At 55.0% G+C, this 12955-nt stretch overlaps 1 protein-coding gene across 1 annotated transcript; it reads right to left on the bottom strand.

Moving 5' to 3' along the window:
- Nucleotides 1-2721: 2721 nt before the first annotated feature.
- On the bottom strand, nucleotides 2722-12681 carry LOC130035098 (angiotensin-converting enzyme-like protein Ace3). Its single transcript, XM_056126578.1, has 13 exons — nucleotides 12355-12681; nucleotides 11809-11967; nucleotides 11493-11580; nucleotides 11150-11293; nucleotides 10546-10737; nucleotides 10336-10433; nucleotides 10076-10248; nucleotides 9697-9920; nucleotides 9412-9556; nucleotides 8549-8647; nucleotides 8017-8139; nucleotides 3770-3954; nucleotides 2722-3107 (listed from the first exon to the last, which is right to left on the bottom strand). The coding sequence occupies exons 1-13, from the start codon at nucleotides 12679-12681 to the stop codon at nucleotides 2722-2724; spliced, it is 2343 nt and encodes a 780-aa protein (XP_055982553.1).
- Nucleotides 12682-12955: the final 274 nt, after the last annotated feature.

The following is a 12955-nucleotide window of genomic DNA, read 5'->3' as shown; positions in this document are numbered from 1 at the left end:
CCGCGCCGCCTCCCCGCTGCCCGCCCGGGAGCTGTCCGCGCCGCGGTGCTGAAAGGAGCGCGCGGCGGCGGCGGGGCGGGGTCCGCGGGCGGGGGCGACTCTCCCGGCCTCGACGGGGCAGGGGCAGGGGCGGGGCCCCGGCTCTCGGGGGGCGGAGCCGAGCAGAAACCCGCGCCGGGAAAGGGGCCCCGCGCCTCCCAGAGCCTTGGCTCTTATTCCCAAGGCCAGCGGCCTCCGCCTTGCACGGAAGGACAATCCGGATTTTGCGGGCCTGGGGGTGGGAGTCGCGGCGGGAGGGCTGCAGAAGAGGCCTCTGGTGGTCTTTTTGCTGAAGGTTCTCTTGGGATCGGACTGCGGATCCTAGCACCCCCTTACCAAGTGCCCTGAGACTAGCCAGGGCGCTGCTAGCCTTCTAGTGCAGGGCCCAACGAGGCCGTAGAAGGGTGTAGAAGTACGGCAATCAGGTATGCAGGAAATGGGCAAGGAGGCATCTGCTCCGGAGGCCTGAGAGCTCTCCAGCACAAAGGCACAGCCCGGGAGGACAGCTTTAAAACCACCTATTAGCAAATGATCACAGCTAAGTGTCTGGACTCTCAGTGGAAATGAACGAACTAGAAGCAGGTGGGGTTGGGTGAGGTTTATTGAACCAAGCTTTATGGAGAGCAGGGAAGGGCTCCAGTGTTCACTGAGTGTCTTGGCGGAGCTTTGCAGAGGGCCCCGTTTTAAGCCAGGTCTTGGAGGGAAGTATTCAGAGAGAGGCAGACTCTTTAAACAAAGGCTGATGGTAGGACAGATGCAAGGCAGATGCAAGGATCTGAGCTGGGCGGGTGGGAGACGTCAGGTTAGAGAAAAGGGGAATCGATAAAGACCCTTCGATGCCATTTTGAACATCTAGATTTAATTGATGGGCAACCAAGTTCTTGAGCAGTTTAGACATAAGAAAATATTCCAGTGAAATAAATTTTATAGTGGCAGGTGGGGGAGGGAGGACGGACAAGGAGGCTCAGTGAGGTTCGTCCTGGAGTCCAGGTGAGAGGCTTGGAGTCCTGGGTTGGGTGTGCCTTTGCCACGCAGAACCATAACGCCTTGTTGGCTACTGTGGCTGGTGGGTGGGAGAGCTGCTAGTGTGGCCTCCTGAGGGGGCAGAGTTGTCCTGGCTGTCCCTGTGTGTGAGGGGGCAGGCTGACTATGGAGGAAAGGGGAGTGATTCTCAGGGGCTCAGGGAGCAGTTCGCTGAGCTCTGAGGAGAAACATGGGCGCTGGACATTCATTCACTCACTTGCTCACACAAACACTTTCCAAGGTCCCAGTAGGTGCCACGGCCTGTGGTGGCTGCAGGTGGCACATGGAGGCACGCCGCTGATGGGTACCCTGACAGGACCAGCAACCAGTAATGGGGACAAATAGAGACCATTATAGGGCCACACTAAGACCAGTGGCATATGGACAGGTGACCCCCGGGATAGAGGAAAGAGTCACTCGGGCTCATCCAGAGTTCAGGAAACCCTCTTGATCTCAGGAGGTTAGGGCTCTCATGTTAGGTTTGTGGTGATCTCAGTCTTTAATCTAGAGAGTCAGTTCCAGTTTGACGCCACCCTCCCACCATCTCAACTGGAGGTTTGGGTCTGGTCGCCAGCTGTGATGTCACTTTCTTTAAACCTTCCCTAATGTCTCGACCCTCAGACTCTAGGAGTGCCAGGGACTTTAGTCCAAACCCAAGACCCCCTCTCAGATGTGGCGGCCCCAGGGCAGGCCTCCTCCAGCCTGGAAAGAAAGGGCTAGAAGGGGCAGAACCAGAGACCTCCTCACTTTCTGCCCATGCTGTCCCTAGAGTATTTATTTTCCAAATGTCCCCCTGCAGCTTGTCCCTCCCTGAAAAGGTGCTGTTTGTCCTGTGATCGATTCCCAGGGCAACAGGCTGGGCAGCAGGTGTGTGTGCTGAACAAGCCCATCTCCGGAACAGAGTGGCTGCAGATGAGCTTTGTTTAAATATTAAAGAAGTCAATCATTAATCAAGCCTGGCTCCGGGCCCAGCTACCCACTGTCTCCATTCGGGAGGGTCTTGAGTGGGGCAGGGAGGGCCATGGGGCAGCTTGTGAGGCTGCTTGTATCTCAGAAGGCCACAGGGCAGCTTTGGGGGCTGGAGGCCTGATTCTGAAACCTCTCACAGGGCAGGTCAGGGGATCAGGAGAAACATGGACACGGCATATCCAGAGTGTGCAAGTGTGTGCAGAGCACATCAACTGGGCAGCAAGGATTAGTAAGGGAATGTCGGTTCTCTCTGAATACCCCTGTTGAGGGCTCTGCAGCTGTGTTCTGTTTTTTTCCCAGAGTAGTTGTGGCGTGGGCACTGCAATCCTAGTCTAGTTGGGCTCCTGAAAGAAACCAAGTGATGTGAAGAACGAGTTCTGGGGATGAACTGGTCTGGGGGCCTGGTCTGGAGAAACACCTTCAGTGGTTTGCTAAACCCTGGTTCATGAACACTTTAAGAGGAGGAGGCTGACCTTAACCCAGGGCACACACAGAGTCAGTCACGAGTGCGCATGACCTTACAGACATATGTTCATCAACATAAAATTACAAATATTCTCCCACCCTCATGCCCACGCACTCAAGCCTTCCACAGCTGCACCCAGTTGCGACTAGGCTGTCTCCTCCCCTGCCCTGCCCCTCTGGCTTGGCCACCCTCCTCCTGCCCCCAACCTCACCAGTTGCACTGACTTAGTCCCAGCTCCACCAATTAGCTTTCATCCATGGACGCGTCCTGCCGTGATAAGTGATCTTCCAAACGACCAAGGCAACCAAACACAGCATCAGGATGATGCAGCAGGCCAGCATAAACCACTGTCTTCTGAGGACCTGTTGAGGCTCCATGGCTACGCCTAGGAAGTAGGCGTTGGAACCCTGGTCTTTGCTTTTCTCCTGTTCAGATTGGCTCTTCTGATTCCCTCCAAGGGAATCTTTTTCCTTGGAGAACAGCCTGTAGGCCAGTAGTATGGCCACCAGGGTCATGATAAGGCACAGAGTCAGCAAGACCCACTGCCAGGCGCTGGACTGCTCAGGGGTCTCTTGGTAACCCAGGAAGCTTATTTTGTCCGTGTTTAGTTCTGTGGAAGACGTAGGGGATGGGGGAGGTGTAGGTGGTCAAACTAGGAAGGGGGTCATAGGGTGCCCCATAGCAATCAGAATTAATCTAACTGCTACTCAGCCATAGCTAAAGGCATTGACTGGGGGTTGGGGCAATAGTACAATGGGTAAGATGCTTGCTTTGCATGCAGCCAACTCGGGTTCCATCCATGGCACCTCATATGGTACCCCAAACAGCACCAGGAGTAATTTCAGAGTGCAGTGCCAGCGGTAACCCCTGAATATCGCCAGATGTGCCCACCCCAAAAAGGCATTGACTGCTCTAAAATGAAGAGGAAAAAGAGGAGCAGGAAGAGGAAGAATTGGGAGGCCATGGGGCTCTCTATCCTGAGGGACCCAACAGTGTCTCCATGGGGCTGTAACAAGGCAACTTGGGAACCAGTGCTGAGATGCCAGCTCAGCAGTTTGACAGGACACATTCAAGGAATTGACTAGATCAGGGGCTAGGGCATAGGCTGGGATCATGACCCAGACCACAGCAGGCACATTCAGGCTCACACAGCAGCAGATACGTGGGAAAGTCAGGACACAGGTGGGTTAGGGGCTAAGACTAGGTTAAGGGAGAGGCTGGCCCAGGGCGGGTTGGGGTAGGAATTGGGGGCTGAACTGGCTCTGCTCAAACCTTCAAAGGTACATGCGAAGTCAGGCCAGCCCAGGATCTCTCCTTGCTTCACGTTCTCATTCACCAGCCAGTTCAGGAGGGGCTTGAAGTAGGACAGAAGGGCATGTGCAGATAGCTTATCCTCTCCGGTCATCATTTCCAGGACCTCGGGCCAGGGCTTACTTGAGCCCAGCTTGAGGACATCCCTGGGAAGGTGGGAATGCAGTGAGGCCATGTAAGGGCTTGGCTGGTGCACCTGACACCCTCTGGACAAGCCCCAGATTTTGCTTCTCATCCCCAGACCCGGCATAGAATACAAAACCATGAACTCTGAAAGATCTGGGTTTAAGTATGTCATCGAGGTCTTGTACAACCTTTTTTGTTTGTGTTTGTGTTTTTGGCCACATCCGGTGGTGTTCAGGGCTTACTCCTGTCTCTGCATTCAGGGATCATTTCTGGTAAGCTCAGGTGACCATATAGGGTGCCAGAGATTAATCCAGGCAGGCCACATGCAAGGCAAGAGCCCTACCCATTGTACTATCACATTGTACTACCCATTGTACTATCACCCTGCTGTGTGACCATGGACAAGTACTTTGACATTTATGAGCCTGTTTCTGTCTCCAGAGATGGAGGCAATAATAGTCCCCAGATCTAGTATGGTGGTGACATTAGACAAACACAATGCTTGAGAGGGAGAGTAGTGGGTAGATAATACTCTGGACTGCTAGTTGGGATTCTGATCATTTTTCATATCTATGGCCATGACATGAGGATTTCCAGGCTCCAACATACACACAAGACTGTTTCCTAGAGTGCTCAGGGTCACAGGACAGCAATTCTTTGGGCCCCTGAAGGATTAGACCAATAACACGTGTTGGATGCTCTCTAAGGACCACCAGCAGAAGGCATAAGTGTTCCAATATCGTGCTGGGCAGCAGGGGCTCAAAGCCCAGGGACAAGGGTCCTGAACCAGAATTCCAGGCCTTTCTTTGGAGAAAGATGAACACAGGGGCTGAGCCTTTCCCAACCTGCTTCAGGACCCGAGGCCCAGGAGTCAGAGTGTGGGGTTCAGATCAACAGCAGCCAGGTTCAAGACTCAGTGATGCTATGCCTGAACCTTGGATGTCAACTCTACCTCAGCTCCGTGGCCAGTGGAAATAGCAGGTGAAGACTCACCAGCTGCCTATGGTGCTCACCAGACTTACATCTGTCTCGCCAAACACCAGGGAAGAGTGAATTGGGGAAAGAAGGTCTGCTGACCCTCGTCAGGAACTAGGTGGGAGATTTAGTTCCTAGAGAAATGGAAGCCAAGCCGTCAAGATGAAAAGATAAATGGAAGGAACCCCAGAACTAATTTTAGGTAAGAGGATTTTATCAGATGCTTGATCGTGGGAGAAAGGAAGAATGTGGAGGCGCTGGTGGTGGGAGTGGGTAGGTGAAGGGGAAAACCTGCCTATTTCAAACCAGTCCTCCAGGGTGGGTGGGACTTGGGCTAGACCCCAATCCAGAGGCTCTGTGGCAGCATTTAAGCTTTACAGAGGGAACCCAGAGCACTACTGCCTGCCATCTTCAATGCACTCCTGGGCTTGTTAGACCCCATGGCAGGACCCCATCTCCTTGTACCCTCCTCTCCCTTTGGCCAGAGGCTGGCTCTGGGAAATTCCCCCTAAAGGAGATGCACAAAAAGCAGCAAATCAAATTCTAAGGTCATTTGACTGAATAGCTGCCTTGCAATCTTGCCATCCCCTTCTCTGCTCCCAGCTCCCCATTCCTCAGCTGTCTCTTGCGCCCTGTCGAAACTTGCCACATCCCCCTTTCCTCAGACCTCCCCTCTGCCTATGGACCAGGAAAATGGTTGCCGAAATCCCATCCATGAACTGCAGGAGGGAGGGGGATCAGGAAGGGTTGTGATGATGACCAGTGCTGAGGCCTTGACAGTACCAGGCATGACTTAGGTGCATGGTCCCAGCCCTCCAGGGATAAAGACCGAGTTCACAGTGAGTCTATCTAGAGGTTTCTTCAGAACCTGCTCAGTCTGGTACTCCTGCACGGGGAGACAACTCTCTCCTCCATTTCCTGCACAACTTCCAGGGCCTCTCTGCTTGCCAACGCCCACCTTTCCTCCCCGCACCACTCTGTTCCCAGGTTATGGCCCTTGATGGCTCCGGATGCCAGCCTTGCTAGAAGGCATGTGCACAAGTCAGTGCTTCCTGATCATCCTAAATGACAGGCCCCCATGACATGAATGCAGAGTGTGGAGAGGGCCCTGATATTCCAGTGGACTGAACGACTCAAGCCTGAGCAGGGGACCGGACTGGCCCCCTGCAATGTGGAAGCAAGGAAAAGCCAACAGATGGATGGATGAGGGTGACAGTAGGCAGGCGGGGTGCAGATTCCAGGGAGCCCAGCCAGGGTCGGGGGATCAGTCTTGCAACCCCATCTGACCGACTGCTGGCAGACTGCATGGTAGAATCACAAATTTGCTCATTAAAGTTGCAAAGATACTAAATTATGTGGCTTTGTTAGTCCTCAGGGAGGCAGGAGTAAAGATGAAGATGACCTTGACCAATTAGGGAAGTGGACTTATTGAAATTCCTTGGAAGAATGCACCCAGGAAGCAGGTAAGCTCTGATCTCGGAACCAGTGGATCTAGGTCTAACCTCCCAGACACCTGTGACAAAGGGAAACCACCAGAGGCAAGAGAGTATGCTCCAGAGTTGGGGTTCAAAGGCTGCTCTCCCATATGAGCCATGGCTCGCATGCCGAGGAGTATCATCTCTGAGAAGTGAGGCTAAGAGCTGCCTCTTAGAGAAGACCTGAGCCACTGGCAGGAGGGTTCTGCACAGGCTCACCAGGCACCCAGTCTGTACTAGTAAGCGCTGCCCCGCCTCTGGGTTTGCTGCAGGCCCCAGCACCAAGGTTGCTGAGGCAGGAATAGGAAGGATGGGTCGGACACTGAGCACAGAAACAGAGACTTGGACAGAGGGCCCAGAGCCCTGGGCTGACAGAGCACAGCCATAGGATGATGTGAAGACAGACTGCATCAGCTGGGAACTGGGTCCAGGTACTTTCCAGTGAGGTGGGAAAGGGCTGGAGACATAGTACAGAAATCAAGGCACAGCCCTAGCATGTGGTTGATCCAGGATTAATCCCTGGCACCACGGAGTCTCCTGAACACTGCAGGGTGCAGCCCTGAATGCCCCTGAGCACTGCTGGGTGTGGCCCCAGTCCCAGAACTGCTTGTGGGTGATCCCTACCACCACAGACCTCAGGGCACCACCCCCCTCTGCTTCTCACATTGAGCCTCTTGCCTGGGTGCAGAGAATCTCCTGAAAGGGCCTCCAGGCCACGGGAGTGCTCTTTGGGGCATTCCTATCCCCAAGAGAGAAAGAGGGGAAGCCGAGGGCTCCCAAGTCACACGTGCATGCATTGCTGCAGAGGGGAAGGCGAACAGCTCACACAGCAAGAATGAAGGACTCGGCCTGGCGCTTATTTTCCTTCTGAGACCACGATTGACAGCAGGTGTGCATAAGTGTGTGTGCAGTTGCATGTGTGGGCATGAGTGTGTGCGTGAGTGCTTGAGTTGTGTTGTGTGTGCAAATGTGTGTGTGCATGAGTTAAGTGCATGTGTGAGTGTGAGGGCATGTGTGTGCACAAGAGTGTGTGCATGTGTGGGTGAGTGTGTTAGTGCATGTGTGAGCCTGCGTATGGAGTATGAAAACATGTGAGAGTGCCTATGTAAGTGGAAGAGATTGTGAATGTGTAAGAGTGTGTGATTTCATGTGAGAGTGTACAAAGGATACAATTACTTGTGAGTATGGCTGTGTGGGTATGGTGTGCGTGTTTAAGTGTGGGAGTGTCTGTGGGTATGAGTGTGTGTGACTGAGTGTGGGTGTGTCCATGTGGGCTTATGCATGTGTGGGCATGCCTGTGTGTCTGTGTGTGCATGTGTGTGGTATACCAGTGCACGCCTATGTGTGGCACACCTGTGTATGCCTGTGTGTGTGTGTCTATGTGTGCCTATGTGTGCATGTATGTGCTTGTGTGTGCCTATGTGTCTGTATCTGGCACACCTGTATGTGCATCTGTGCGGCATGCCTATATGTGCCAGTGTGTGCTTGTATGTGTCTATGTGTGCCTATGTGTGTGTGTGTTAGCAGGAAGATTACACTGAGGGAACAGGCCTCTAGGAGATGCAGTCTGGCAGGGGGAGGACTCAGTTGGGGTGACACTCAGTTGGGGTGCAGGTGCTGGGGGGCACTCACTCTAGCAGCTTCCCTGCCATCTTCGAGCCGTAGATGTCACACTGGTGCAGGGGGCCCGTGTGGCCCGAGGCCTTGCACAGTGCCTCATGGAACTGGAACTGGAGCACGAGGCTGATGAAGTACCTGAGTAGAGGAACATGAGGGCAGGCTGGGGAGTGGGTGTCAAGGGTGGGAAGCCAGAGCCACTGGACTCTGGGCACCCCCACACACAGCATCCACGAGGGCCACTGCTCAAGTCACAGCAGGTCCGAGGCCCCTCCTGCAAGGCCCCCCTTGGGCTGGCCCTGGTGGACTGCAAGGACTCTCCTTGCTCACGTGGGAACCCACAGACATGTCAGCCTTTGCCTCCCTTGCCCCCACTCTCTCAGAACGGCAGAGGGTTCAGAATACTCCTCTTGGCTGTGCCTCCCCACCTAGGAGCAGATGGAAAAATCTAAGGGGGCAATTTCAGGGCCTGGCCCCCAGAGGCTGAGTAGCCCACCAGGATGTGGTGAGCAGGGCCCCCCAACACTGGCAGAGCCCAGACCTTTACCGGATGTAGGGTATGCTGGCAGAAATGTGGAACTTGGCACCTGGATCAAAGTCATCCTCTGACCGAGGAACTGGGGGGCACAGGCCTTGGTATTTCAACCTGGCAGAGAAAGCAGGGGTTGGATGGTGCCACCCAGCAGGGATCCCAGTGCCTTTTCCTTTCAACGCACATGCACAGCTATCCAGACGGGACCTGCATGGGGGCAGCACCGCCACTGTCAGGCCCTGGCGCTGGGGGCTGAGTATGAAAGGAGACACTGGGAAGTGAGTGTGGGGCCTGCAGGACCCACTAGGGCTCTCTCAGCTGGGTTTCCAGGAACACAGACAGGAGCCAGGCCAGCAGCCTTGAGAAGGGGGAACGTTTGCAGACTGATTGCCCTGGAGGTTTCATGCCATAAGAAGAACCAATAAGAAGAGTGTCATGGGGCTGGAGAAATAGGACAGTGGGTAGGGCCTTTAGTTAAGTTCCATCACTGGCACCCCGTATGGTTCTGTAAGCACCACTAGGAGTGATTGCTGAGCATACAACCAGGGGTAAGCCTGAACACTGCCCCAGATGGAGGGAGAGAGGGAGGGAGGAAGGGGGCAGGAGAGGAATGAGCGAAGGAGGGAAGACCCTGGAGGGTCCCTAGAGGGATGGTCAGGTTTGCTCAGGGCTGATGCCAGATTCAATAGGAAGCGTTGCGTATGCACACATAGCCTGGTCATCTCACCTGGGGGACTTTAGGCTGATGCCAGCAAGGAACTCCCACTCTCCTGGGGCGTCCCCTGCCCTCCACCCACTGGGTCTCAAGTCTGGTCCTCAGAAAGGTAGCATGTGGTCTCTGGGAGGTGCTGGAGAGCCCGAGCAGCCTCCCTTCCCACCTGAGGTTCCACCACTCCTGATTGTAGACACTCGATTTGATGCTGCCATCAAAGATCTTCCAACGATACAAGTCCATGAGGTAGGCAAAGGGGATGAAGGCGATCTTGTCCAGGGCAACGCCCATCAGGAAATTGACCTCCTCCTCTGGGGAAGGGGGTACAGTCAGGGGGTGGCTTGTGACCTCCCCTTCCTCCCACTCCCATGCCCCTCGTTTTGTCTGCAGAGACCCTGGCTGGAGCTGCAGGCTCGAGCAGCCTTGTGCAGACACTCTGGGTCCCAGTCACCTGCATCCTGGTGCTGATGGGTCAGCAGGCCTCTGTTGACCAAGTGCTTGTGGGAGAAGGCCGAGAGGGTGACCACTGACCCTACAGCCTCTACAAAGGCTGGGTTGGCGCCTGAGCGGAAGATTATGGAAAGGTTCCTGTACTGCAGGTAGTACTGGATATGGCCCATCTGGTGGAAGATGGACATCAGGTCTTCTATGGACACTTCGGTGCACTTCTTTATCCTAGGGTTAAAGGGCAGGGGTCAAAGAGCACAGGGATACCCTGTGAGCTTTCTCCCTCCTGACTGGGGGTGGTTCCACTCAAACCAGGGGAGAGAAGGGGTGAGGAGCAGAGGTGCTGGAGGCGTCTTGTTGGGTGGGGATCCGCAGGCCAGTACCTGAAGTCCTTGCCATTATAAAAGTCCCAGGCAGAGGTGTGGCACTCAACTTCCCGCCCGTCCGTGGGTCTCTCCAGCATGGACTTTTTCCAGAACTCGGGCGGAGCAGGTATCATGCCCAGGGAGACAAAGAATTTGTCAGCCTCTTCAAACATTTTCAAGGGTTTCCAGTGCTGGGAGCGAGAGGAGGGGTGTGAGGATCCGGCCCTCTCAGCCCAGGGGTGCCTGAAGGTAGGTATGGGACGAAGTCAGGCGCTGACCTGGTCTTTCATGGTCTTGGTGATGTCTTCCAGGGGTTTCTCCGGGAAGGGAAGGACCAGGTCTAAGATGTTGACCCAGGACTGAGCCCACATATTCCCTGGAAGGGGGAATGGAGAGGCTGAGGGAGGTAGGAATCCATGTCTCCCCTCATATGCCCCTCGGCCTCCCAGAGCCTCTGCCAGCCACCTCCACTGTGTCCTGGACCTTACCCAGCAGGTGGGCGGGGATGGGGCTCCTCAGCCCGATGATCTGGGGCCCGTAGAAGCGGTGCAGGGCGCGGCGCACGTAGGCATGCAGGTTCAGGTAGAGTGGCAGTAGCTGTTGGTAGAGATCGTCCAGGTCTTCTTCCAGCGTCTCCCACTCGTAGGCACCCTGCCACATGGCCCCCATGTCTTTGTAACCTAGGACAGAAAAGGGGGGTCAGGGGTGCCCTCACCCTGGCAGTATCCGACCCAGGTCACCGCCTCGGCCTCCCTGATTCCTGGAACCTAAGCTTGCCAAATGGGAACAAATTGCCCCGTAGCTACTGTCTGTGATGGGAGCAGATCAGGACCAGTGAAGTTCTGCGCTCAGACGAACTGTGGCCTCTCGCCCCATGGTCATGCTCAGCCATCCAAGCCTTCAGACTTGGATGGACAGAAGGACAGATGGACGATCTCGAAAGGTCTTCCTGAGCCCACCAAGACTGGTGAGCACTATGCCTTCTTGTTTGTCTGGCTCCGGGTGGCAGTCAGCTGGTGATGCCTGCTCTCTGCTTCTGCTGCAGAGGCTCCTCCCATCTGCCCTGCCCAGGGTGGGGGTGGGGACACTCACCGTTGAGGTTTGCCATCAGGTTGCTGAGTTGCACGTAGCGCTCAAAGGCGGTACGAACTTGGAACCCCACGGCATCTCGCCAGCTCTGCCAGACCCACAGCAGCTCCTGGTGGTCTCGGGAGTTGGCCATGATCTCAATGAGGTCTGGACCCACAAAAAGGAGACCAGATGAGCCCCCCCAACACACATAAACACACACGCATGTTCGCACACACAGACACACACACACACACACACACACACACACACACACACTCCTGCCTTTCTGCCCTCACCTGCCCAGGAGGGAGTTGAGAAGAAGAGAAGGATGGGGAGAGGCTGGGGGAGGACCTTGGGCACTCACCCGGTTCCAGGTCCAGGCATGGTCCTTCATTCAGACACACCTGAGCCATGCTATATGCTGTCTCCATGTTGGCCAGCAGCTGGTTATACTGGGGAGACAGGTGTCACCCAGGGCAGGTCCGTGCCAGGACCCAACCAGGAGGGAGATGCTGAGGCCGGCAGCTTCCCTCCCGGTCCCCACCCTGCCCCCAGGAAGTGCTGCCCCCCCCACCCCCAACCTCCCTCCTACCCAGACACTCTGGCTCCCCATGCAGCCAGCCCTCCCACCCTGGGGGTGGGGAGCATGTGCCTGGAGACCTGGGGGCTCCGTCCATCACCTCCCGGAGCTCGTCCTGGGGCAGGGCTGCTTTCTCTAAGTTCTGCAGCTTACTCAGCATGCGCTTTAGTGTGGGGTCTTGGATGGCAGGGATCTTAAACAGGCGGGCTCGGGTGCCAAAGTACAGCATGTGCTGCGACTTCTCTACCTCTTTTTGCAGCTGGAAAGAAGGGCCGCATATTTGTTGTGGGAAGTGGTGGAAGGGATCTTTGGAGCTTACCTTCCTCCCCAAATCCCCACTCCCACCCCCTGCATCCCATTAGGGTTCACACTGAACAGAAGGGAGAAGGGAGGAAGCCTGGACCCTTAAAAGCAAGGAGGTGGTTAATAAGCACAAGGGAACAGAAACAAGAGATTCTCGCCCAGAAGGTATTTGGGGTCTCCAAGAGGCCTCAAGCTTGCCAATTGCTTTGACATCGGGATATCTTTTCCCTCTAGCTCTGGACAGGGTGGGCAGTAGGTAGGGATCCCTTCCCCTCACCCCCACCCACACCGTGACTCCAGAGGGAGCAAGAGGAGAGGAACTGGGGCACAGTTGGTACCACACCATCTGCTCTCGATTTTTCTTGGTAATGTTGGTAATATAGTTCCAAGTAGCCTCCTCGAGCTCGTTCCATACGAGCTGAGCTGTATTATCATAATACTGCAGGAAGTCAGATGCTGCGGAGTCACTGTAGAAATTTTCTGTTGTGTTCGCACATTCACTTTTGGAGGCGTTTTTCCCTTCCTGAACCCCTTGTGCCTGGGGTTTGATCTCTTTCTCATTTATGTTCCCGAAGGTCAAATCACCCTCAGTCCTGAGCCATGGCAAGAGCTGCCCGTAACAGAAGAAGACAAGGAGGGAAAATCCAGGGCAAGTCCATCTTGTGCCCATGGCCAAGAGAGCAGCAGAGCTGGGTGACGCTGTAGGCCAATCACGATCACGCTCCGCATTGTGACATCAGGGCTGGAGGATCAGCCATGGAATGTCAGCTGAAAAGCCCCCACCCTCCCTTGGATCCAAATGTCCCCATCTGACAGGTGAGAAAACTGAGATGCAGGATGATCAAACCATACAATGTTTTCACACAACTAGTTAGTGTCAGAGCCAAGAGGAGAAACAGAGACCTTGACTTTTAGGCAGGAACTTGTCGCACTCTCCTTGGTAA

This window comes from Sorex fumeus, unplaced genomic scaffold (assembly GCF_029834395.1).
Source record: "Sorex fumeus unplaced genomic scaffold, SorFum_2.1 ptg000063l, whole genome shotgun sequence".
NCBI classification, from domain to species: domain Eukaryota; kingdom Metazoa; phylum Chordata; class Mammalia; order Eulipotyphla; family Soricidae; genus Sorex; species Sorex fumeus.
Note: the sequence above shows the minus strand (reverse complement) of the source record. Positions and strands in the feature narration are given on the sequence as shown.

What these genes read in the sequence shown, in the direction of transcription:
- LOC130035098 (XM_056126578.1), bottom strand. Translation starts at nt 12,681, where the DNA reads ATGGGCACAAGATGGACTTGCCCTGGATTTTCCCTCCTTGTCTTCTTC. An exon ending in CCATCAGCACCAGGATGCAG is followed by an intron (nt 9,557 to 9,696) that starts GTGACTGGGACC and finishes CCCCTTCCCCAG; the next exon opens with AGGAGGAGGTCAATTTCCTG. An exon ending in GCCAGCATACCCTACATCCG is followed by an intron (nt 8,140 to 8,548) that starts GTAAAGGTCTGG and finishes TCCTCTACTCAG; the next exon opens with GTACTTCATCAGCCTCGTGC.